This window comes from Chiloscyllium plagiosum, chromosome 17, assembly GCF_004010195.1.
Source record: "Chiloscyllium plagiosum isolate BGI_BamShark_2017 chromosome 17, ASM401019v2, whole genome shotgun sequence".
Classification (NCBI taxonomy): Eukaryota; Metazoa; Chordata; class Chondrichthyes; order Orectolobiformes; family Hemiscylliidae; genus Chiloscyllium; species Chiloscyllium plagiosum.
In genome coordinates this window covers 15,151,627-15,179,209 of record NC_057726.1, presented here as the reverse complement: position 1 = coordinate 15,179,209, position 27,583 = coordinate 15,151,627, and the positions used below count along the sequence as shown (strand labels likewise).

Here is a 27,583-nt window from a genome sequence, read left to right as displayed (position 1 = left end):
AAGGTGAGAGGGGAAAAGTTTAAGGGAAATATGCATGGAAAGTTCTTTATGCAGAGGGTGGTGGGTGCCTGTAACACACGGAGGTGGTACAGGCAGGCACGATAGCATCATTTTAGACTTATCTGGATAGATACATGAATGGGCAGGGAGCAGAGGGATACAGACCCTTAAATAGGTTTAAGATAGAGAATCTGGATTGGCACAAGTTTGGAGGGCCAAAGGGCCTATTCCTATGCTGTCATTTTCTTTGTTCTTGTGTTAAATGTTACAGTTCCTGATGACTAAGGAGCCCAGTCTGGCAAGCAAATCTGGGAATCTTATTAAGGGGTTCAAGTTCTCAGGAGGAGGCTTTTGTGGTAATGAGTAGGAGGGGCACTGACCTTTACCAGGGTATATCTAAGCACCCACTGGTTCACAAAATATACCCATCCCAACTCCCTTGCCTGACACTGGCCCATACAGCAAAGTTGCCAGGCTTCCTGAAAGGCATAGATACTCACCACCAAACAACAGTTTAATACTCACCAATAATTGATCATTTAAGTGCTCCAATAGGGGGGAGAAGGCAGATCACTCTGCTCTTTTACCAAAACCTAGAAAATTTCAGAGAGGACTGGGGCAAGCAGGTTCACTTGCTGGATTTATTGTGCCCACCACCCCCAACCTTTTAACCGACCAGCAGAAAAATACAATTCAGCCCAGACTCTGAAGAGACCCCTATTGCTGACGACTGTTTGATACAGATTAAGTTGAATTTTATTAATAAATTTTGTTCCAGCTGTGAAGAACTTGGAATAAATAATTTATTGACATAATTACTTTCTTATTTAGTTTCATTTTGCATCCATTAAAAATATTTACTTCATCACTCCCCACCCAACAACTCAATGTCACAATGTGATAAGGACAAACCACAAACTAACTCACTAGCCACGCTACCTTACATTTAAATAAAACGTCAGAACTGACAGCCATGCTCAGACAACAACTCACCACGACATGTGGCCCTATACCTGATATGCAAGACAAATGTAATTTACAGAATTTCATGCAAAGACTGCACAAAACACTATATAGGGCAAACAGGCAGACAACTAGCAATCCGCATCCACAAACAAACACCAACTAGCCACCTGTCTCTAGTAGCTATACACACAGATGGCAAGGACCACAAATTTGACTAGGATGACATAATGATCACAGGACAAGCTAAACATAGGACAGTAGAGAATTTCTTAAAGCATAGCACTCAATCATGGACATTATAGTGGCCGGTATATTGGTTCTCGGTCAATGAACAACTGGGACTGGTACCTGGAAGCAGCAGGAATGGAACCAAATAAATTCCAGAAGACACAGTCCAGCAGTGTTTCATAGGAGGCTCCAAAGCCCTGAAGATGTCACTTAGACAGGGAACGAAACATCAGCAAATTAGCTTCCCAGCTCAGAAAATACACCCCCAACCACGACAATTGTATGCAATTCATGCAAAAGCCACAAAATCTAACTAGAATATAGGACCGAAGTATGTCATTCATTCGGTTTGTGCCCTACACATTCATCTCTCCACCAATCATTAGAGCCAATTAGCAGAACCTATCATTGCTTCGTTGACTCTTCTAGCCCTAAAGGGAATGCCCTCAAATACACTGGAATGTGGTAGTCAATCACTGGTTCTATCTTCTAAACATCAAAATGATTAAGCTTGCACTGAAATTTCACCAAACTCTGCATATCGTCCACCAAATTTACTTAAATCATGTATTACAATCAATTTTAATTAGCATCTTGGGTATAAAAGATTTTGCATTAATTAGAGGGATTTGAAAACTTAATTTGCAATGTTGCTTTTTAATGGAAGAGAATCTCACATTTCCAATCCAGTTTTGAATTTGCCCATGTTCTGGCTGTTAACTAGTAAGTGACCTTTTTACCCAGTAAGTGACCTAGCCCAAGCAACTGAATTGAAGCTAGACTTCTGTACCTGAAGTTACAGCGCCCCTTTTAAAATCAGAGGGATCAATTAAAGCCTGGTTACAATCCATTGTCCCTGCCAACATCCAAGTATTTTTTCATACTTAAAATGTCTTTTCTCTTTATGGTACTTAGATATACCATCTGTCACAGCAAATTTGGATTAAGCATTAAATGTGTGGTAAAAACTTCAGCCTTATTGATAATAAAGTCAATTTCATGCAGATATAGCAAGTTTGGATTATGCTATAAAAATACAGACCATACATTTAGATAAGTTGCATGTAAATCACTAGAAATGTTCAAAACACCAGCTTACCACCCATCATATTCAATGGCAGTTATTATTAGCAACAAATGCTCAGCTTGCCAGTAAGACTGCACATTCTATAAATTTGCAGAAAAGATTAGAAGTACTTGATCTTTAAACATTAAAACAAAGCAAGGTTCCAAGTAACTACAAAAATTTATTGCATTTACATAAATAAAACTATTAAACAACTTTACACTGTGCAAATGAATGTCAATAGTTTTCAAACAATACTTTAAAGAGCCCAGTCAAGGCTAGATTCACAACAAGACTGGATCAATTCATCCCCACCAACTGTCAGCTGTACTGAAATATCTTTTGGATTGCATGCAGAAAAGCTTTAATTATGGGCTGCTGTAATATTTGTCCAATTAGATCTTCATAATGAGCTTATCAAAAATTACACTTATAAAGTAATTGAGACACATGGACCTTTAAAGTTGGATACAATCTGTGCAGAGTTGTAATTTAAGTTAGAATAATATAATTAGCTTCCATTCCCAATAATCTGAAAAAGAAAACTGGTGAAGAGTTTGCACTACTGATATTCATGTCCTGCAGAAAGCAATGTGTGGACTGTCTGGCTCAGCTGCTCTACTTCAAAACTGAATAGCTCAACATTCACTGCTGATTCAAACAAACATACGTGGAGCTCAAATGAATGGCTGCAGAACAAATGTTCATAAACTTCAACTATTGTTCCATGTTAACCTGGGCTCAAGAAATGTAAGAGCTCAGCACATCATTTCAGTTGGAGGGGTCTCTTTACAGAACTCATCTGGAAAGCTACAAACTCGAATGCCGCTCATTGCTTGTGCAGATGCAGAAGCTTGTGAATTGAATTAGTCTTTGTGCTGTAATGAGGTATTTTTAAATAGAGAAAAGATTGACCCAATGCAAGATCTCAGACAACCAAGTGGAAATGATAACCTATATGGGGTATGTACAAGTGAATAGGAATTAAACAAAAGCACTTGCGTTTCCTCACCAAGACATTTTAAGCAAAGCCTGGGTTAAAAATGGAAGTAGAGGTGGACCAGTTTACCATCTCACTCTTGACACTCTCCAAAATAAAACTTTATTGACATGTTTTCCTTAGAAAAGGAAGGAGAATAACCTTTCTGGTAGCATAATGTTGATTGTACCTCTAGCTGGAGATATAGTCTTGATAGAGCAAGCTGCTAAATTCTAATTATTTCCCTGGCAAAAAAGTGAATTATTATTTGCATAAAATGCAACTTGGCAGATGAGAGTGCAATTTGTCTTACATTAAGTTAATTCTAAATGATACATAAAACAGCGATTTAACCAAATGCTCACCTAACATTCTGTCTCAAACTTGATACATGGTTAGAAAATCATTTATGGGAAACTGGCTTTCTTGCCAACTAAGGATTAAGTGGATTTTGTTTCAAAAGATCTACAACCAAATGTTGCAAGAGTATATTCAGCATGTTCTCAAACCTAGTGGCTTCTCCATTCTTCCGAGTTGCAGATTTGAAAGAGATTTATTAAACATTAGATTACAACCCACTTAGATATAGAAATCTGACAGTATGCAAGTGGAAGACCCACACTGAACCATTTTCTCATTTAATCCACTAACCTGGTCTTAAATTAAAGGTCAAATTCACCAAAATGAAGCTTTGATTCACTCTCCCGAAATTTAGAGTGCAACATTGTCCAGTTAGGCTGGTTGGAATATTAATCACCACTTGAAATTTCCACATGTTGTAGTACATAAGGCATGTGTAAGGTAGAAATCAGTCAGTCAGTCAGTCATACTCTTACAGATAGAGTAAGCAACCTTTTGGTAATCATGAAGACAAACAGTAGAAGCAGCAAAACAAAAACAGTTTCAGTAGGAAGAGGGCTAGAAGACAGGGAACTGAAGAACATTTTGAATAAAAACAGAAGTACAACTATAACAGTTGCAAAGAAGTAATTATCTAAATATCTTAATTAAAACATCTCTTGCATTTTTTTCTTTAAAAAAATGCAAGCCAGATGGCATAGAAACATTTGTTTGAAACTATTATCTGAAAGGGAAATTTTCATGGGGTAACGTACAAACATTTTCAAACTGTAAAGGCACAACCATATAACCTCTTACAAACCAAGACAGCACAGCATAGCGGCATTTTAGTCTGTAGGCACCTCCCACATAATAACATATTTAAAACCAGTTGTAACAATTTTAAAGCAAGAACATGAACCTGGAATAGACTGTAGTGAACAGATGGAAAGAAAGACATCATAGGGCGTTGTTTAATCAAAGTTATTAACCACCTATTTAGCACCTTGAAGGGTCAGATTCTAAGGATGCCAAATTCTTTCACATTTCTCAAATAATGCCGTTATGCACTTGTGGATCTACAATTGGCATTACCAAATCTAACACTGCAGGGGCATCACTGTCCTGCTTAATTTCCCCATTCCTGTACATGGGGAACCTAGAAAGTATAAAACAAAATGACATAGAAATGTATAAAGTTCCTAATTTTTTTCAAAGACATTATGTCAAATGTTTTTTTTATTAAACTTTGCAAAGATGGGATTGTATGAATTGCTTCTGATAAAGTGAAGATTAATTTTAGGAAGTAACATTAACAATGTCACATTCACACTGTGCAAAAAATTTGTCAATAGACATGGGGAAAATCTAAAGCTTCATTACATAATTGAAGAGGCAAGGGTTTTCCACAGGAAACATACAAGTATTTACAGAATGTCCTTGGACTATAAAGTTAAGGGCCTGATGTATTCGGTCCACCCGTCCTTTTATCCATTATTTTGAAATAATTCTTTCCCTTTTCTGGTATACTGCTGAACATGGTTGAAATGGGAACATCAGCAATCCCTGAAACAAAGTGTCATGGTTATAGATTAGATTAGATTCCCTTCAGTATGGAAACAGGCCCTTTGGCCCAACAAGTCCATACCGACCCTCTGAAGAGTAGCCCACGCAGAACCCATTCCCCATATTCACCCCTGACTATGGGCAATTTAGCATGACCAATTCACCTAACCTGCACATCTTTAGATTGTGGGAGGAAACCGGAGCACCCGGAGGAAACCCACGCAGACATGGGGAGAATGTGCAAACTCCACACAGTCAGTTACCCAAGGCAGGGATCAAACCTGGGACCCTGGTGCTGTGAGGCAGCAGTGCTAACCACTGAGCCGCTGCATTTCTTCCATCAAACATGAACTTAAGATATTCTATAAATTTTTGCCCTGTTACCTTTAACCTGTACAAGGTACAGAGCAAACTGCAAACAAGCATTTTACCAATTTAAAAATCTTGAGATTCTCATTACCGTCAAGTAGTGAATTAATTTAAATTCAAATAAAAGCCACGCATGAAAAGCAGACAATTTCTCTCGCAAGCAATCCAGAAATTCAGATCCTGGAAGTGCTCCCCCAGCCTTACAAAACAAGTAGCATACAGTTCTGAATGCCACACTTCAGGATAAAACAGAAGACGTTTTGAAGGATATTTCTAGGGTTGAAAGACCTCAGTTAGGACAATAGATTGAAGAAATTGGGAATATCTTCCTTGAAGGGGAGAAGGCCCAGTTGAGATTTGATAAACGTTTTCAAAAATCAGTAGGGGTCAGCATAGAGGCTGTGGGAACTTGTTCCCAGTTGTAAAAAATTTGAGAAAGAAAGGGCAAAGATTTACAGTAATTTGAAAAACAAACATGTGATGTGAAAAAAAACACTTCCATGAAATGGGTAGTCAGGATCTGAAAAGCACTGCCTTCAAGTGTAGTGGATGCATCAAAAGGTCAAGAGTTAATTACGTGCAAAGAAATATTGTATAGGGTTATGGGGAAAAAGGCAGGAGAATAGAACAAACTCAACTTGCAGACAGCCAGTGCACATGGACTGATTTGCTTCATGCACTGTAATAATTTTGATATTCAAAAAAGTGGGGTGACAGGAAAAGAACTAGGAAGACATAAATAATGTAAATTAATACACAGCATACATACCAAGTGCTGGAAGTGCTCTCAATGACTCAAGGATATTTGGACTGGAAAACTTTGCCACACATCGGAATGGTTTTCTTCTGTCTGATAAGAGCCCCATGTTGTGTTCATCCTTAAAAACAGTTTGTAACTGATAGAATATATTTGGTATTAGAATTGGGGATACAACAATTGCCAAATTAAAAAACAGTAGAACAGCTTATTAGAAACTCCTTTCACGGACTGAAATATGAAGACAACATTTATTTTTATAAAGATTTTCCATCAGACTTCGAAATTGGGTAAATATTACACAGAATTGCTCACTCCTTGTTGCCATTATCAGCCTCAATTGAACATGCAAATACAGACACAGCTGGCTGTGATGGTTCACTGCTATGGAATATGCTTTAATTAAACTAAAGGATAACGTCCTAGAAACATCAAGGCAGAAAGCAAGTTTGTTTAACTTTGTGGAATAAAAAAGAAACAAAGGCTCTTCAGAGAATGAGACTGGTGAAATCACAATAGCGATGTGGAAAATGGTAGAAGAGTTGAATAAACACTTTACATCAGTCTTCATGGTACAAGACACCATAGCACTCTAGAAATATTAAATAATTAGAGGGGCTAAAGAAGAGGGAGGAAGTAAACACAATATCACCCGAGAAAAAATGCTATGGAAACTGATGTGAAACACACAAGTCTGCTGGATCTGGTGGCATGCATCCTGCAATATTTAAGGAAGTAACTGCACAGATGGTGGATTCAAAGTAGTAATATTTCAAGAATCCTCAGGTTCTAGAAGTCTCAGAGGTTTGGAAAATTGCAAATGTAACATGCTTATTCAAAAAGAAAAGGAGATAAAAATAAAGGTAACTATAGTGTTAAACTGCAGATTTGAGACGGCCCAGGGAATCCCTAATGGACTTACTTGTAAGCCTCTCTTGGTTAGTCCTGGAGATCATACTCTTTGGTCGTCTGGAATAAAATACCTCTTACTGACAGTTTAGTTTAATTTTAGTCTTCCCCTTTATTTACCAATAGCATCACTGTTACAACATAACACTGATACTTATAAGCCAGGCTAACTAAGGTTCTAAAACCTTAGGACAGTAAGATACCAGCTCTTCCCTGAAGAGCCCTCGCTAGCTACTCTCTCCTTCTGTCACAAACAGACTTCCTTTATACAAAACGTTTACAAAAATACTGCATATTCTAAATCAGACAGATAACAGTGGAAAGGCAATAAATTATAAGGAAGAGGAGTTAATTGACAGATCTATGTACGCTTAACTGATCACTCCCACAGCCCCTGAGCAATCCATCAGATGGGATAAACAAATCCAGCCAAGTCAGGCGCTTGTTGGCGAGATAAGTTCCCATCATAAAAAAGTACCAGTCTAAACTAAGAGGGAGAGGTCATAAAGTAACCTTGGACAGCTTGCATGTCCGATATCATTGTTTTATAAAATGGCTTCTTAGCGAGAAGGGCAAACTTGGACCATAAAATGGCTTCCTGACAGATTGTGTCTGAATTCTTCAATGTTTTGTTTAGAATAATTTAAGCTAGGAGCAGACTACTGTTTTTTTTAATCTTAAACACAGAATCATTCTGTACCGGAGGTTGAAACATTACCGTAAGGTTGTATTTTAAAGGATTCATTAGTCTCGAATTAAACATGTTTTCTTTTCAGGGTTGTGATTCAAATAAGACATAAGATCTGACTAGTTAGAGTTGACAGTGGGGCAGTTATGGTCTGTAAGAACAGTAAGTAATTTAAAGCTTCATCAATATTACTTTTACAGAGTTTGCTTTTCATAATCAGCGATGGCTACTCAAAATCGTCATAAAGCCCCAAAATGCAATTAAATTCAAAACATTCAATCTATAGCAAGTAAGCACAAAGAGTTAATTTTCTAATGGCTTTGGCAATCTCAGCACTAAAGTGGTCTCTCTCTAGTGTCCTTTTGAGCTCTCAAGTCAGGGACTGTAACAGAAAAATGTTTTTCCCCTCTGTGTCTGCCTAGCTTGCAAGGGTAATAAGAATCCATTATAATTGACAGTACCTGACCGTTAATTCCAAGGTTTTTGACATGCTTACAAGATGATCAAACACTCTAATTTCACAAGGGAACAGCTGTGAATATTATCACTCGGTGTCCTGTTTACACAGATTCATTGATGTTAAGGCAAATATTCTCAATTGCCTTACAGCATCCTGTTATCACTTGATGAGAACAGATATTTTTATCTTCTGCATATCCTGGGTTCTCCCTTTATGTGGCCTGACAGCTCCAACCTTGCCTGTTGGCTTATTTTCTAGTGTGCAGCAAATGTGTTCTATAATTTAGTATAGCATTTAGTTTAGTTTAAGGACAAGTTTTACGGCTACAGACTTTCTCAATAGGTCAGTTAATTTAGCTTCTTTATTCAGAGACGCTGCCAGACCTGCTGAATTTTTTTCCATCTTGATTTCAGATTTTAAGCACCTGAAGTATTTTGCTTTCATTTAGGTGAACAGAACTTCAGTCCATATGCCTCATTTGAAAAAGATCATGTGCAATTAGCTGACGGTTAATACGTGCCCTGCATTAAATGTCAGTTAAATTATTTATTCAATACTGCAGAATGGAGCGTGACACAAAAACGTTTGGACCAGATAGTATAGTGCTGAACTGGAACTACTATTAAAAAAACCTGAACCTAGAAGTCCCGGTCTACATACACAGAATAGATTATTTGGCTTCCCTGTGAGGAAGAGAAATGGTCTAACATATGCTGTGATTTTCAATCAGTTGCATCAAATTAGAGAAACAGTACTCAGTACACACTCTGTAATGAACCTCCTCCAGTTTTGGGAGCGATCCTTCACCAAAAGTTGCAAATGTTAATCTTTTGGCATCTTCCTTCTCTCTGAGATTTTCTATGATGATCCTCTGATCTTGTACTTAGAGGGTAGAGGGAAAAAAAAAAAAGTAGAAAATGTCAGAGCAACCTGTCTAGTTAGGAACCAATTAAATAATTTCTATTACCCAGCAAGGTAACATCTATTCTGTTTGAATCAGAAAAACAAAGAGATTAGTTAAAAGTTTCAGTTTATTCTTGCAAAAGATATTTGTATTAAAAGTCAACAGGAGAGCCCTCTGCAAGATAACTGCTCTCCAATATATAGGTTACTGCAAAATTGAATAAAAGAAAACCACCACAGTCAACCTATTATTAGTATAGATAAATATGTAACATTCCATTTTTGTATAAGGCAGTCTTCATCTCTGGGCCAGAAGTTTGAGTTCAAGTCCCATCTGGCCCAAAGGTATGCCATGATGGTGTCTGTTCAGATTGGTTGAAAATATTTTCTCAAATATTACTGTAATGCACAGGCAATACACAAAACAAACCAAAAGTCCAAGCTTAACAAATAATTAAATACTAAATACAGTTTCTGATTTCAGTTTATAATTTCCAACATTGTCAAGAAACAGGCCAAGATCATTTGGCATTCCTCCTCTGCCAGCATCCATAAATAAAAAGGTTTACCACAATAAAATCATAGCACTTCCTGCAATCAGGAAGGAGGTTACATGCACTTACAACACAGAAATAACAAGGAGAAAGTGAGGACTGCAGATGCTGGAGATCAGAGCTGAAAATGTGTTGCTGGAAAAGCACAGCAGGTCAGGCAGCATCCAAGGAACAGGAGAATCGATGTTTCGGGCATAAGCCCTTCTTGAGGAATCGAACAATCCTGAAGAAGGGCTTATGCCCGAAACGTCGATTCTCCTGTTCCTTGGATGCTGCCTGACCTGCTGCGCTTTTCCAGCAACAGAAATAACAAACACTTCTTCCTTGCCCAAATAAATACATCTTTTATAATTTTGCGCAAGGCATTTCTCCAACCAAGCATGTTATCATTAGAGTTCTATAAATCATCCAACCCCTGTCAGAATACGGGAAGATTGTAATGCATGAAAATAATGAATTAGTACCAGATTCCTGATTGGTGTTTATCTGTTGGAGTGCTTTCCTGTGCTGCATAGAAAGTGCCTGAAATTAAAATAAATAAAGTATAATGTCAACACAAGTGCAACTTTATTTACATCACGACTTTAACAAAGCAAACCTTCCTAAGGTTCCCATAAAAATGAAAAGAAAGCACTAACAACAAATCATTGATGGGAGAGGTGACAAAAAAGCTTTAACCAAGGAGCTGTGTATTGAAAATAATTCTTCAAAGCAAGAGATGGATCTTTCAAGTGAGCTGGATAACCCAGGACTCAGTAATGAGTGGAAAAGACAAACAAATGTCATTAAAACTCTATTCATGTAGAGAGTAAAGAGCACAGGCAGTATTTTATGCAGGCAATGGGTCTGTCAAACTGTGATTTAACACCCGACATCCTCTAGTCTTGGAAATTATCGCTCAAGAGCAAATTAAAACAAAAAGGCTCAACCGGTGACTATCCAGGCAATGCCTGATTTGCATTGGAGAACTGGGGATGGGGTGGGGGAGATTAAAACTTTTCAAGAAATCAACCCAGCTCAGTGTCAAGAACTCCAATGTAGTTTGTAGCAAGTATTGGAGGGGAGAAAACGCTTTATATTACTGGATTAAATCTTTTAAGAGTAATGGCTCGAAGGGAGTCCAAACAACGTCCTCGTAGATCCAATTCTTTGAGCATGTTATGCTCGGTAGCAACAACCAGTGCCTGAAAAACAAATCAGTCAAATTAGGAAAGGACTGGTACTTGAAACTTCCAGTAAAATGCATTGAATTCTAAGCAAGGGGTGGCAAACTCAAACTGTTCATGCAATCTAGTCAAATTCCTGCCAATGTTACATGGCAAGATGATCAGAGTTTAGTTCATTGAAAAGATTTATTTTTATTTCTAAATACCTAGAGCTGCTTCAACTCCAAAGGAAAGCAACCTAAAAGTTCATAGTCAAGAGTTTTTCAGTCAAGGGCCTTGAGGCCTTTGGAAGTCCACATGGAGTGCATGTTTTGTTTTCATGGTATGTAACAAAAATAACATGCAAATTAACAATTTCTGTACGAACAATTCTATATTCCTTTCAAATATCCATCAGAATGTTAACTTGCAATCCCAAGAGTGACAGTACTCGCAGATCTCATACCTAACAAGGAAACCAATACCCAGAGTCAGCCCACAATTTGAGAATGGCTGTACTTTCAGTTCAATTTGTTTTTGCATTTCTTTGCAAAACCATTGACTTGGAAACATTAGTGCTCCTTTCTCGACAGATATTTCCTAACCTGCTAATAATGCCCAGCATTTTGTATTTAATTTCAAAAACCCAGAATCTGCAATTTTTTTGCTTTTGTACATTTGAGAGATATGCTAGGTTTAAATATTATTTTGAGAAGGAGGGCGAATTGGAAACACACAGTCTTCCATGCTACATAATCTAGATTATAGGTAATATCCAAGTGAAGCTGTTTTACCTGAGAAAGATACACCCTGTACTGTGCAACAATATTAGCCATGAAAACATAAGGGGTATGTGGGTAGTACACTGCATAGGCAGCCCGTTGCTGGTTAGGTGGGGAGTGATGTTTGCCCCATGCAATTCGGATCCAAACTGCTTCCCCATGTTCCAAAAAGTTGACCATGACCTATGAAAGAAAAGTAAATTGGAATCTGAAATTACAATCAGCGACAGAGCCATCTAAGTATTACTATACAAGTAATTCTTTCAAAAACACAACAATCTGCAGGAAGTCAGGTAACATGATTTAATTGAAAATGGCTATAAACAAATAACTTTGAGTTAGATTACACGAAAGTAGACAGATGGCAAAAATAGTGATAGTTTAACAACTCTTATAACTTCACTAAATTAGTCACTTCTTCCAAGTAACTTGTCTTAGGTTACCTCAGTTCATCTGCGAATAATTCAGAACAGTAGACAAGTCTGATAAATTCAGTTAACATATTTAAGAAGGAAATGCTGCAATTACACAGTAAATGCAACAAAGCTTTGAACTCCAGATTTTCTTTTATACATTGTTTTATCTTTAGAATTTTACAATTTCTAATATTTATGCACCTCAACCATTGTACACCAGTTTTAACGTGTACAGGTTATATTATCATGCATTGGCTTGGTTTAGTTGGGAATGCTCATCTCGGTCAAAACATGTTGTTGAAACCCAGACGAGAATTTAACAAAATCTAGAAACATTCATGTAATCATGTCCAAATAAATGTTTTCCGAATTCTTGATAACACTATTGAAAATAAAATGAGTGGCATTCCATTTCAAACAAAAACACAAATCACATAGTTTGCTGGATTACTTGATTAAAAGGTTTGTTCATTCACCTTTTTGCTGTTTGTAGGAACATTACTGGTAGATAGAAAATGCTGAGTTTTACTGTATAGTAGTCACTGCAGCTCAAACACAAATGCAAATTGTTTCAAGAAAAAAAAAATCACACTTTGATTCATGATGACTACTGCAAGTGCAGGAGGCGGCTATTCAATTCAATTCCTATGCCAGCACTTTGAAAAACTATGCAATTAGTTCCACTCCTCTGCTCTTTCCCCCGCAGCCTTACAAACATCATCAGAAGGGCTCATGCCCGAAACATCGATTCTCCTGCTCCTTGGATGCTGCCTGACCTGCTGCGCTTTTCCAGCAACACATTTTCAGTACTGATCTCTTGTATTGAAATTTTATTGAACTGTTTAATGTACACCATTAAATTGAAAAGAATCATCACTCTAGCCAAGCAATCTTCCAAAAGGGCTTGGAACTTCCACATGAACATAAGGACTGGTTTGCTCAGTGACTGGAAAATCCAGTCTACAGTACTTTATCCTTGCACTTGGAAAGGCAAAACAAAAATGTGTGCTCTGGCTGAGCGAATAAGAGCTAAAAGGCAGTTGGGCAAGTAGTGTGACTTACATTTCTAATGAGCATTTTGAGATTTCTTTCAAATGTTTTTTTGAAGTGTCCAAAATCAAATAAAGTTGCTTCCTCACCATCTGAAAATAAAACATGAAATGATGAAACATGTTGCAGTTGATTGCAAAGTAGCTACTAAATGCTGCCCAAAGAAGTGCGCAAGGAATTATAGAAGATTATACATACCTTTTGACCTAAACATTTGGTAGGAACTCCATCTTTTCTTCTGAGGGTATGTACAATAATCTGCGTGTGTATACAATTCAGAAAATAAAACACAAGTTAAGCATCTTTGAATTTAAATGTTCAGATAACAAATACTTGTTCTGATAGTACTTCAAGAGAATGCAAAAATATTGGCATAAAGCAACTGTACAAACTAGAAATAGATAGCAAATTCTAATGTTTTAATAACAAAAGGCCTGATGGAAGTATTAGACTTGATAGTAAAAGTTCTATTGTAAATTGTTTACAAAACATGACATGTCTAAACTGTAATGCAAACTTAATTAATACTTACAAATCATATCCAAATCTGCTATCTGATTTAGGGTTACTCCATTGCCCTAGAATAAATTTTAAGAAATATTTGGTATTGTTTTTAAAAAAACTTTCAAAACAACTGAAAAACATATTCAATTATTTTTTGTTTTCCAAATCAGTCAACATGCAACACCACGTCACTATAAAATATGCTCTAACGCCCTTGTAGGCTTGAATGCAGCATCCCATCATGGGATTTGTACCGGGATTTGTATCCTTAGAAAAGAAATAGCACATTTAAATATTTATAAAAGTGGTGGAGGTAAAGAATTGAAATTTATTTGCTGCCAAAAAAGTATTGTTTCTTGAAGAGGCTATTAAGGATTTCTATAAGAAGGAAACTCAGTCACCCATCAACTATTACATAACATTGTACATCACCTCACAGAGTGCAGCTATCTCCAAAATTAGGTCTTTTCGTGTATACTCCTTGAAGTTTATTTCCTGAAGTTGACTTGCAGACAGAAAATCCCAGGATTTCAGTAACTTGGGGAAGTCACTTATTCGAAACCTTGACAGCACTTTAATCAGGTATTCTGTTGCATCCATTTCCAGGCACCTTATAACACACAAAAATCTACTGAAAATGCATTGAACTGGGTGCAGAATTGAACAAGCCTCAAAAGGTCAGCTGTGGCTCAATTTTAATACTCTTTCTCAAGGCAGATGATTGTGTCCCAAACCTGAATGGAGTCTTAGTATTCAAACTTAGAATATCACATCAAGACAATATTGTAAGAGTGCTGCACAGTCTGAGATACCATCTTTTAGTCAAGAGTTTAAAGAGAGATCTGGTCAGACTTTTCAGCTCGCCACAAGAGGTCCCATGGTGTTATTCAAGGAGAAGCAGAGCAGTTCTTTCAGGGTACTGGACAATGCTCAACAATCAACATCAAAAGCAGATAATCACACAATTGAAGGAGCTTACTGTGCACTAATCAGCTGCCATTTTCTCTACACCAGTACTCCTTAAATTGGTGTCTGTAAATCTGTGGAAACTTTCTGGGGAATCTGCAAAAATGTGAGTGCTAGGGACCAAACTCAGGTTTAGTGCGAGCTAGGAGTGGAGCACAGCTTCAACAAATGCAATGCAAAAGACTGTTCATGTGGCTAGGAGGGGAAAGCATAAGGATGAATAATTTCTGCAGTAAGATGACACTTGTTTCAGTGACCTCTCTCATTAATCTCAGAATAAGGGCTTGGCCATTCAAGACGGAGGTGAGGAATAATGTCTTCATCTAGAGGATGAAAAGGCTTTGGAATCGTCCATCATATAGGAATGTGAAGCTCACTTATTGAACAAAGCAGATATTTCGGGAGTCTGATGGCATCCAGGCATATAAATACAATATAGAATGATGACATTGGAGCAGGTGATCAGCTACCAACACCAGCTGATACATAGAGAGATACATAGCACAGAAACAGACCTTTCAGTCCAACTCGTCCAGGCTGACCAGATGTCCTAAATAAATGTGTCCCATTTGCCAACATTTGGCCCATATCCCTCTAAACCTCTCTTATTCACACACCCATCCAGCCTCTATTTCTCTGGCAACTCATTCCATACCCGCACCATCCTCTGCTTGAAAAGGTTGCCCTTTAAGGTCAGTTTTAAATCTTTCCCCTCTCACCTTAAACCTATGCCCTCGAGACTTGGACTCCTCCAACACAGGAAAAAGACCTTGTCTATTCATCCTGTCTCCCTCAAGATTTTATAAACCTCTAAAGTCACGCCTCAGCCTCCAATATAGTTTCTCCCTGTAGCTCAAACCCTCTAAACCTGGTAACATCCTTGCAAATCTTTTAAGAACCTTTTCAAGTTTCACAACATTCAACCTATAGCAGGGAAACCAGAACTGGTCTCAATAGTGGCGAAAGTGAGTACAGCAGATTCTGGAGATGAGAGTCCAGATTAGAGTGGTGCTGGAAAAGTACACCAAATCAAGCTGCATCCGAGGAGCAGGAAAAGGCTTTTGCTGAAACGTCGATTTTCCTGCTCCGCGGATGCTGCCTGACTTGCTGTGCTTTTCCAGCACCACTCTAATCTGGTCTCAATAGTGGCCTAACCAATTTCCTGTACAGCTGCTACTCTCAACTCCTATACTCAACGCACTGACCAATAATGGCAAGCGTGGAAATGCCTTCTTCATCATCCTATCCTCCTGCGACTCTATTTTCAAGCAACTATGACCCGACACTCCAAGGTCTTTGTTCAGAAATACTCCCCAGAACCTTACCATTAAGTGTACAAGTCTTGCCATGATTTGCCTTTCCAATATTTAGCACCTCACATTTATCTAAATTAAACTCCATCTGCATTCCTTGGCCCATCTGATCAGGATCCCACGGTACTCTGACGTAACTTTCTTGGCTGTCCACTACACCTTCAATTTTGGGGTCATCTGCCAACTCATTATTAACTTATGTTCACATCCACATCATTTATATAAATAACAAAAATAAGTGGACCCAGCACCAATCCTTGTGGCACCCTGCTGGTCACAGACCTCCAGTCTGAAAAGCAACCCTCCACCACCATTCTGTCTTCTACCCTCGAGCCAGTTCTGTATCCATTCTGTATCCAAATGGATAGTTCTCCCTGTATTCCACGTGATCAACCTTGCTAACCAATTTACCAAGCGGAACCTTGTCAAATGCCTTTCTGAAGTCCATATAGATGACGTCCACTGCTCTGTCTTCATCAATGCTCTTTGTTACTTCTTCAAAAAAACTCAATTGAGTTAGTGAGACATGATTTTCCACACACAAAGCCATGTTGACTATCCCTAATCAGTCCGTCCCTTCCCAAATACATGTAAATCCTGTCCCTCAGGATTCCCTCCAACAACCTGCCTACCACTGATGTCAGATTTAAGGAATAATTGAGACATTGGCACAAGATGTTCAGAAATATCATGACCAATGCATTCCACTATGCGATTTTCTCATGCTAATCATTGGGTTTGTTGTAGATTAACTGAGAGAGATCGATTGCCATGATTAATCAACGGATCTATTATAATTTTATCACAAGACTAGAATGGTAGAATGAAGGTTCCAAGTAGATCATACCTGTCACCTTAAAAGTAAGAGCTAGGCCATTAGTTGTGCAGCAATGGAGCAGATGCAAAATCCAGTCAAACCAAATACAGGTTGGGATTCCATCAGAGCAGGAAATCTAACCTTAAACTATACTCAAATTCACATACAAGATATCCTTGCTATAATTACATCTTATATAGCAAATATAACAAAACTCCTCATCCATTGTGTCCTGGAATACAATTCTCTTACACAAAGACTTAATTCAGTTTCAGTGGCACAATGACTGACACAGAGAATGGAAATGGTTGGATCAAAAAAACAATGTTGGTCTGAGCGAGTATGAGCTCTAGAATAATGAACAGTGCTGTCTGAAAACACAAAGATTCAGGTCAAGGGTTATCAAGAACAGGCCAAAAGAGAGTTAAAGCTGCAGTCAGACTACTCACAAATTTTACCAAAGGAGAGAATCACCTTGAGGAGCTGAACGGTCTACTCCCACACCCAATTCTAATGGTCTTGCAGTTACATTGCAATAAAATAAAAGATAAGGAACAGAGTTCATAATCTGAAATTTTTGAACTTAATGTTGAATCCAGAAGACTGCACAGTTCCTCATCAGAAGATATGATATTTCCTCTATATCTTGATGTTATGAGCAGAATGCCCACCCAGCCTGTCCTCCACAACAACTCACAGAAAATACTGGAAACACTAATCAGATCATAGCAGCAATGGCAGAGTTAAATGTTTTAGATTTGTGCCCTTTGAACAAATTGTTCGGGATAAAATAGATTTTGAGCAAGGGTGAGTGGGACAAAGAAAAAAGATCTAGGATTTAGAAGATAGCGGAGTCAGACTTTTAAGGAATGTTGTGAGAGCAAGAAAAAAAACAAAGGTTTCAAAGCAGGCATGCTACTGACTGAAATCAAAAGTAGAGAAAAACAAAAATGCAATAAAAAGAAAACAAAAATGGGAACATAACATACATAAAATTTTGAACTTAATGTAGAATTGACTGTCAGACATGTTGAGCATTTTCAACTCTTGTTAGTTTTTGTTTTAATTTCAATTTCCCCAACATCTGCTCCATTATGACTGCACTCCATAGAAACCAAATGTACATTTGAATAACTACCAGGAGTAAGCCTTTTCATCCTCCTGAGTAAGCTTTCTCTTTCAATATCATGACTGACTGAATTTGATTTACTGTTGTCACATATCCCAAGATACAGGAAAGTATTTTGTGTGCCATACAGGCAGATCACACCACACAAGATGCACTAGGTTAGCAGAACCGAAAAGAGGTACAGCTTACAGGGAAGGTGCAGAGAGACAGCGAGAGAGCAGACTTAACATTTGAGTGGTCCTTTTAAAAGCCTGAAAACAGCAGGAAAGAAGATGTTCTTGAATCTGCCCAAACAGATATTCAAACTTTCACATCTTCAACCTGATGGAAGAGTATAACCAGGTTTGGAGGGGTCTTTGATAATGTCGATTGATTTCCCAATGCAACAGGAAGTAAGTTGGAGTTGACGGGTGGAAGGTTGGTTTGCATAATAAACAGGGCTGTGCTTACAACTCTCTGCAGCTTCTTGTGGTCTTGGGAAGAGAGTTACTATACCATGCTGTGATACATCCAGATAGGATGCTTTCTATGGTGCAGCTATAAAAATTGATAAGTGTCTTTGTGGACATGCTGAATTTCCTTAGCCTCCTGAGGAAGTACAGGTATTACTGTGCTTTCTTGACAATCATATCAACATGGGTGGACCAGGACAGATTGTTGACAATCATCACTCCCAGGAACTTGATGCTCTTGACTATCCCCACTTCAGCAGCATTGATGCAGGGGTGTGCTCTCCACACTGTTTTCTGAAGTTAATGACCAGCTCCTTTGTTTTGCTGACGGTGGATTGTTGTCTTTACACCATGCTGCTAAGCAGTCAATTTCTTTCCTGTATTCTGTCTCATCATTGTCTGAGATCTAACCTACGACAGTGGTGTCATCAGCAAACTTATTTTGGATTTGGGACAGAATTTAGCCACACAATCCTGAGTATACATTGAGTAGAGCAGGGGCTGAGTACACAGCCTTGATTCAAGTATGCCACATTCCTGCCTACCCCCAAAAAGTATCATTCTCTCATTTGTCAAGAAGCTTCATACTTCTGCCTTGAAATATTCCAAGACTGCGCTTAGTCATAGAGATGTACAGCATGGAAATAGACCCTTCGGTCCAACTTATCCATGCCGACCAGATATCCCAACCCAATCCTGTCCCACCTGCCAGCAACTGGCCCATATCTCTCCAAACCCTTCCTATTCATATACCCATCCAGATGCCTGTTAAATGTTGTAATTGTGCGAGCCTCCACCACTTCCTCTGACAGCTCATTCCATACACGTACCACCCTATGAATGAAAATGTTGCCCCTTAGTTCTCTTTTATAGCTTTCCCCTCTCACCCTAAACCTATGCCCTCTAGTTCTGGACTCCGCCACTCCAGGGAAAAGACTTTGTCTATTTACCCTATCCATGTTCTTCATGATTTTATAAACCTCTATAAGGTCACACCTCAGCCTCTGGCGTTCCAGGGAAAACAGCCCCAGCCTATTCAACCACTCGCTATAGTTCAAATCCTCCAACCCTGGCAACATCCTTGTAAATCTTTTCTGAACCCTTTCAAGTTTCACAACATCTTTCCGATAGGAAGGAGACCAGAATTGCAAGCAATATTCCAACAATGGCCTAAGCAATGTCCTGTACAGCTGCAACATGGCCTCCCAACTCCTGTACTCATTACTCTGACCAATAAAGGAAAGCATACCAAATGCCATCTTCACTGTCCTGTCTACCTACAACTCTACTCAAGGAGCTATGAACCTGCATTCCAAGGTCTTTGTTCAGCAACGCTCCCTAAGACCTTACCATTACGTGTATAAGTCCTGCTAAGATTTGCTTTCCCAAAATGCAGCACCTCACATTTAGCTAAATTAAACTCCATCTGCCACTTCTCAGCCCATTGGCCCATCTGATCAAGATCCCATTGTAATCTGAGATAACTTTCTTAACTGTCCACTACACCTCGAATTTTGGTGTCATCTGCAAACTTACTAACTGTACCTCATACTCACATCCAAATCATTTAAATAAATGAAGAAAACGTAATGGACCCAGCACCGATCCTTGTGGCACTCCACTGGTCACAGGCCTCCAGTCTGAAATACACCCTCCACCACCACCCTCTGTCTTCTACCTTTGAGCCAGCTCTGTATCCAAATAGCGAGTTCTCCCTGTATTCCATGAGATCTAACCTTGCTAATCAGTCTCCCATGGGGAACCTTATCAAACACCTTACTGAGGTCCATATAGATTACATCTACTGCTCTGCCCTCATCAAATCACACAACCCTCCAAGAAAAGTGAATGAATGTGTGTTAAACAAGCAACCCCCATACTTTTGACAACCACCCTGTACAGACTACTCAAGATTTTGCATTTTTCAATCAAATCCACCTCACTCGTCTATCCTCTAGAAGAAGGTATAAGATTAGTCAGTCTAACATTCTCCCATAAATCCTTCCCATTTCCAGGTACCAACTAGTAAACATTCTTTGAACTGCCTCCAACCTATTTGCGTCCGTCCTTAAATGAGGTGAGAAATCAAGCACATAGCACTTCAGATGCAGCCTCGCCATGTGCCAGATATAACTGAAATATTACCTCCCTACATCTTTGCATCTAATTCTCCTGGCAATTATTGATAACATTCTGACAACTTTCCTAATTACTTGTGTAGCTGTTCATTAATCTTTTTGGGCTCATTGACTAAAACACCCCAAAGCTTTACACAAACTCACTATTTAAAAGCAGCCGTTCTTAGTGTTAGAGTGGACAATTGCATATATTTCACACATTTCATAGATGTTTACCCATTCCTTTAACCACAGACAATATTATGTTCCGCCCTGAACAGGATGTAGCCGCGCCGGGACAGATCACTCTTTAAAGAATAGACCAAGCGGCCTGAAGGGACGGGGAAACAGAGTGGGAGAGACGGGGTAGGGGGACTCATTCGAACACCCCCTCCCCTAAACCCGAGACCTCCCCTTTCCCACATTGCTTCAGTTACCGAGCCTGACGACGGAAATAACTCCCCCCCAAAGTCTCCGGTCGCCGTGCTTTACCTCAATCTCCGATTCCAACCGCCACCCGCACGCCCCGCCAAAACCAACCCTTTTTCAAAATCAGCCAATCAGCGGACACAGACAGCTGGCCCCGCCCTTCCGTGCCGGCGCACGGCCTGATCCCTCCCCACTGCCTCAGACTCCGCCCATCCATTCAGCCCCGCCCCTTCTCCGCACCACCCCTCTGTCTTCTGGCTCCGCACCTTAGCATTAGGTCACGCCCCTGCAGTCCCGGTTCCGACTTTTGGTCACGCCTTCCTCCCCCACACCCACTTGACCAGACGCTCCACGTACACCGCCACCCAGCCTGGCGAGGAGATAGTGCAGTCTCTTGCTTATGAAGTTACCACACACCAAGTTAAAAATCACACAACACCAGGTTATAGTCCAACAGGTTTAATTGGAAGCACACTAGCTTTCGGAGCGACGCTCCTTCATCAGGTGGCAGTGGAGGGCTCAATCCTAACACACAGAATTTATAGCAAAGATTGTTTTGACCATTTATAGCATGGTCATGCAGTTTTTGAGCTCAGAATTGAAACTGCATGAATTTATGTAAAACTCCGTTATCTCACTTTTTAGGTTAGAATCAATCTAAACATCATGGCATAGACAGAGAACAAAGGGGGCCAGCATCTTCAACATATTGTCTAGCTATCACCGTTGTTAACAGCTAACCCGAGAATGCAACTGTTTAAAAAAACGGTTTTGTGATTTACACATGAAAGAAGTGAAACTATCACTGTATTCTAACGGCTTAACAATCAATTTTTCAATGTATAATTTCAGTTACATCACACTGTAAATTTTTGCATTAAATTCTGTGTGTTAGGATTGAGCCCTCAAAGGAGCATCACTCCGAAAGCTAGTGTGCTTCCAATTAAACCTGTTGGACCATAACCCGGTGTTGTGTGATTTTTAACTTTGTACACCCCAGTCCAACACCGGTATCTCCAAATCATGACCACATACCAAGTTATCCACACAGAAATGCTGGAACTCTGAAACCAAAACTACAACAAAAATACTCAGCAGCACCTGTTTCTGCTCTCGATGGGCCTTTTGCACAGCTGCTGCCTGATCTGCTGAACATTTCTCGCATTTTCTGTTCCGTCTAAAAGAACGTTGCAAAACATTTCAAATTGGACATTACACAAAATGAAATAAATACAAATTTACTCCAAGTTTTGAGAAGATTTGTAGCTCATGTTGAGGTTCTGGATGAAGTTTCATCCAGAGGCACACTGATGATGTTACCTAGTATGGTGACAAAACATTTGAAAACAAACCTTTCAGCTCAGTGAGCAAACCTACATCTACAAATTTTCTCCGTTGAGTATGTTGCATGCTAGACAGAAGTTTGATTCATTCCTGGTTATGGGCAGGAATGTGGAGATGAATTAGATCAGATCAGCTTTGATCATATTAAATTATGGTGCAAGCATGAGGGGCTGAATGGATGTACTACTAGCCCTTATGTGTTGCAGTGCAAGTGATATTCTCTACATCTAGTCTGTGGCCCAGGAAGTGACTGTGTGAATGTGCCACTGAGGTCACCAGGCTGGATTTGATGGGGCCAGGGAAGACGAACTGGAAGTGGAACTGGCAAAGCAGAGTTACCCCAGCACCTCTCCCCTGCACTGTATGGGCAGCAAGTCTCCTCAGCTGTTGCTTCTTCACTATGCATGCCCAACTGTCACCAACCAGCCCTCTAGAGTCACACACTATCTGGGAAGGGGTCAAGAGTGTGGTGCTGGAAAATCACAGTCTGTCAGGCAGCATACGAGGAGCAGGAGAATTGACAGGAAACCTGATGAAGAGCTTATGCTCGATTCTCCTGCTCCTCAGATGTTGCCTGACAGGCTGTGATTTTCCAGCACTACACTCTTCACTCTGATCTTCAGCAAATGCAGTCCTCATTTTCTCCCATCTGGGGAGGGGTACTGCCTGGAGCTGGGAGGCTGTGCAAGGTGCCTAGGGCTGCTCAAACACCTGTCTCACACATACCCCCCCACTACTCTCCCTCATTGACTGTTCCCTTTAGCCTCTCTCCATTCTCCCTCACACTCACCCCAATCCCCCTGTCCAGATCCTTGTACAGATTCCAAAATGCCTGTTAAAATGGCTACTGGTATAAGGGTGGTGATGTTAACAGGCCATGACACTGTGTTCCTGGCTGTGCACTTGTTTCTCCTGTTGGTGAAAATCACAACAAACACAGCCTTCAATGATAAACACACAGCCTGAGGGGTCCTATATATTATCAGACCCTCAAAACCCTTAAAGTTACAGAACTTTCACCTTCGTGATTAACTGTGAAGAAAAAATGATTTATGCCGCTCCTTCATGACATTTCAAAATAGTTTACAGACTTTGAAATACATTTTGAAACTTGATTACAAATTGGTGGTCATCTCACTGCCGAATGTGGACTTTTAAATTTGGCCCTAGGTTATTGCCAATTGGATGAAGTCTGTTCTGGAATTGGTGATGCATCTTGACCAGGTGTCTGCTGATCATCCTGTTCTCTGCAAGCTTTGTATTGCTCAGGAATATGAGCTGCTGGCGAGGTGTGGGAAAGGGATGCATAACAGCTTCAATGGCCTAATCCAGTAGAAGATCTTTGTCAGAATATCACACTCCAACATGATGGAGGTACTCTCCAAAAAGAGGTCTTGGGACATAAACCACACGCAAACGTTGTGCACCAACATCATTAAGCTTATGCCCGAAACGTCGATTCTCCTGTTCCCTGGATGCTGCCTGACCTGCTGCGCTGTTCCAGCAACACATTTTCAGCACCAACATCATTAAGACAGTTCCAAGCAATGGACCGGAAGCCAATATGCTTTCCAATGAAATCTGAAGTGTAATAGGGCTACTGCCTCTCCTGTGTCCTGTTCGTGTGCTGTATAGAACCTACTGCTAAATCTATCAGAAAGGACAACGTGGTATAAGGCGGAGTATTAGTCCCTGTTAATGGTGGCACACAAGTCAAAATCTTCCTGTACATGGACAATGTCAATATCCTCTGCTCGGGTCCATTCTTGATGTCCAGACTAATGAGCATCTTTAAATAATTGAAACAAGCCATTAGGTTCCACACATTATGTACCAGACAAGAACTGTATATTGAGAACATCGGGGTTGATGTTGTATTGGGGAAAGTCAGAATGGAACGTGATACCTTGCATTTCTTACCTTACCTTCTTTTGCATTTACTTTAGCTTTCAATTTGAAATGGCTTTCCCTCAGACTGTGGTCTGACATGGAATGCAAATTGCAGATGTCAAGACTATTACAATTGTACTGAGGCACTCAGAGAGCAATGTTCTGTCTGGGGGCAAGTTGAATTTTGTTGAAACTTTTGTAATTTTCAAGTCGTATTTTTTGCAAGTTTTATGAATAAGGTATACTTTTGAGAAAAAATCTCTCGTGATCTGATTCAGCATTTACTTAATTATTTGAAGGGATCCAATATCAACTGTTTTTTATGGCTGGTGCAAAAATATTTATTTATATAATATGTCTTAGCTGTGGGACTATGTTGCTACAATAGCATTTCCAGGAAAAAAATCAAAACATATTAGCTAGCATCTAAAAGGTGCTAAGGTGTAACTTATTAGAACTCCAAGAGAAACAGACCCAAACTATTAGAATTTTTATCATTTACAGATATTCATTAATTTCTTGAGATTAAATTCTTGTCAATAGCACTGAATGTTTGATTCCATTTCTGGCTGAGGAAGCCTGTCCCCTTTCTGTGTTTGTAGTAAAAAAAGATCACAGCACTTTGCTGTAAGTAGTTCAGTAAATAATCATTCAGGGAGTGAGCCGAAGCAAATATTTCTATTACTAGTCATACAGTCCTACAACACGGAAACAGACCCTTTGGTCCAACCAGTCCATAGCGAACATAATCCTAAACTAATCTAGCTACACCTGCCTGCTCCTGGCCCATTTCCCTCCAAGCCTTCCCCATTCATGTAGTTATCCAAATGTCTTTTAAATATTGTAATTATGCCCCCATCTGCCACTTTCTCAGGAAGTTCCACCTCTGAGGTACCATCTAAGTACCTTATTAAGTTGATTGGTGGACTGTTTGTGATGAGTGCAGCCTGGAAGTATACAGGCAGGGGGTAAGGGAGTCAAAGTGCTGCATCTCCTTTTCCACTAATTGAAGGCGCTCTGCCTCAATTTCTGGCTCCGCCTCTGTCCCACATTCCTGATCTTTGGTCGCCTGATGCAGAAAGGGATGGGCGGCAAGGAGGAGCTCCTGTCCATCTGTTCCCAGGACTGGCCAAGGTAATCTCAGTTGAGTCTGCCTCCCCCACAGTAACAGGGAGGCCATTCCATACCCTAACTACCTGTTGTGTGAAAAAGTTTATTTTTCACATCACCCTTGCTTCATTTCCACATCACTTTAAATCTGTGCCATCACGTTCTTTTCTCTTTTACAAATGGGAACAGTTTCTTCTATCTACTCTGTGCAGCCCGCTCATGATTCGGAAAACCTCTAGCAAACCTCCTCTTGGATTTCTTCTCTCCAAGGACTTCAATCTATCCTTATAACTGACGTTTCTCATTCCTGGAACCATTCTTGTAAATCTCTGTGTTCTGACAAATAGTGACTAGACCCAAAACTTTACCTCTGATTTCTCTTCACAGACCTGATGAGTTTTTGCAGCAATTTCGATTTTTGTTTCTGATTTTCAGCATGACCAGTTCTTTCAGTTTCTTGTAAATCTCTTCTGCATTCTTTCTAATACAGTCACATCTTTTGGACTATGAGGTGCCCACAACTTCATACAATATTTAAGCTGGAGTCTCACAATTGTTTTGTAGTGAGCCCAATTGAGGTTTTAATAATTGAAGGTACTGGGGAAAAATCGGGCGAAACAGCCCCTCAGGTCTGCTCGGCCATTTATGATTACAGTTGAGTCATTCTCCACAGGATAACCATAAAAGAAAAGGGATGCCCTTTTCTGTTGGGCTTGCCTGCTCTTTTACCTCTTGCTATAACCTCAGACATGAGCATCAGATGCTGTGACAGAACTGTATCTGCTTATTCGCACTGTTGGACATTCTAGGCCTGGGTAAGACTAAAGCTCCGTCCATATTATCCCCATCAAACATGCTCATGGGGTTCAATGCAGAGTGAAGCTCCCTCTACACCATCCCCATCAAATGCTGCCTGGAAAGGGATAGCACAGGGTTTGATATAGAATAAGGGTTCCTCTACGTCATCCCCATCAAACACTCCCTGGACAGATACAACATGGGGTTTGATAGAGTAAAGATTCATCTACACCACCCCCATCAAATACTCCCTGGACAGGTACAGCATGGGGTTTAATATAGAGTAAAGCTTTGTTTACATCGTCCCAATCAAACACTCCTTGGACAGGTACAGCATGGGGTTTAATACAGAGTAAAGCTTCGTCTACATCGTCCCAGTTAAACACTGCCTGGACAGGTACACCATGGGGTTAGATCCAGAGTAGAGATTCCTCTGCATCATCCCGATCAAACACTCTCTGGACAGGTACACCATGGGGTTAGATACAGAGTGAAGTTCCTTCGACACCATCTCGATCAAATGCTGCCTGGAAAGGGACAGAGCTGAAAAATGTGTTGCTGGAAAAGCGCAGCAGGTCAGGCAGCATCAAAGGAGCAGGAGAATCGACGTTTCGGGCATAAGCCCTTCATCAGGAATGAAGAAGGGCTTATGCCTGAAAAGTCGATTCTCCTGCTCCTTGGATTCTCCCTTACCTGCTGCGCTTTTCCAGCAACTCATTTTTCAGCTCTGATCTCCAGCATCTGCAGTCCTCACTTTCTGCTGGAAAGGGACAGCACAGGGTTCGATACAGGGTGAAGGTTCCTCTACACCAGTGTTTCTCAACCTTTCCATGTACAACGCTCCCTTCTTATCCTTGAAATCATGCAACGCCCCCAAATCACCAAAGTCTGTTTTTGCATATATAACTGCAATACACTGCAGTGCTGAAAATGGAAAACGTTTGTGAAATATGTTTATATACAACAAAAAATAAATGTTATCATTTATTACTGTCTTATTCTTACTGTCCACCTACTTTTGGCCTACACTGTATAAAAGTTAGTCTATGATAGCAAAATAGTCAATGCGATCCTTGTGGTTCATGTTGTCTTGCTAAATCATATACATCTGGTTCAAGTTTTGTCAAAAGCAATCTCAGGTCACCACGCTGAACAACATCCATGCGATTGCGGTCTTATTTTGCAATTAGCTTTGCTATGTTGTATGGTGCCACAAGGACATCCACATTTGTGGCTCCCATCTTTGAAAAAGCAGTGAAAATAGTTGGTCGCTGATTGAATTTATTCTTTAATGTTTAAAAATATGCCAAATCTTTGTCCTTTTTGTCACTGTGTTTCTTTTCTAAATGTTTAATAAGACGGGAAGGCTTCATGGCCTCGTTGGAAAAACTTTGTTCACAGAGCAAGCTCAGTGGTAACTGCTTATTAGATGGAGATTGAATAAAGCCATATTGCAAATAGTCCATGCTATACTGCCTGCACTTTTTCTTACTTGATGAGGCCATTTTTACACTGTCACTCGAATACCCTGATGGAA

At 39.8% G+C, this 27,583-nt stretch overlaps 1 protein-coding gene across 3 annotated transcripts; it reads right to left on the bottom strand.

Annotated features, from left to right (window-relative positions):
• Positions 1-2,421: 2,421 nt before the first annotated feature.
• On the bottom strand, positions 2,422-21,011 carry cenpn (centromere protein N). Of its 3 annotated transcripts, none has more exons than XM_043706581.1 (11): positions 20,968-21,011; positions 14,114-14,291; positions 13,710-13,755; positions 13,376-13,435; positions 13,190-13,269; positions 11,724-11,894; positions 10,867-10,968; positions 10,249-10,306; positions 9,094-9,209; positions 6,283-6,409; positions 2,422-5,144 (listed from the first exon to the last, which is right to left on the bottom strand). In XM_043706581.1, the coding sequence occupies exons 2-11, from the start codon at positions 14,279-14,281 to the stop codon at positions 5,032-5,034; spliced, it is 1,041 nt and encodes a 346-aa protein (XP_043562516.1). In that variant the 5' UTR covers positions 14,282-14,291; positions 20,968-21,011; the 3' UTR covers positions 2,422-5,031. The 3 variants fall into 3 exon arrangements, with proteins under 3 accessions (XP_043562516.1, XP_043562517.1, XP_043562518.1); XM_043706582.1 differs by lacking the exon at positions 20,968-21,011 and adding an exon at positions 20,713-20,733; XM_043706583.1 differs by lacking the exon at positions 20,968-21,011 and adding an exon at positions 20,641-20,658.
• Between the last annotated feature and the right edge of the window lie 6,572 nt (positions 21,012-27,583).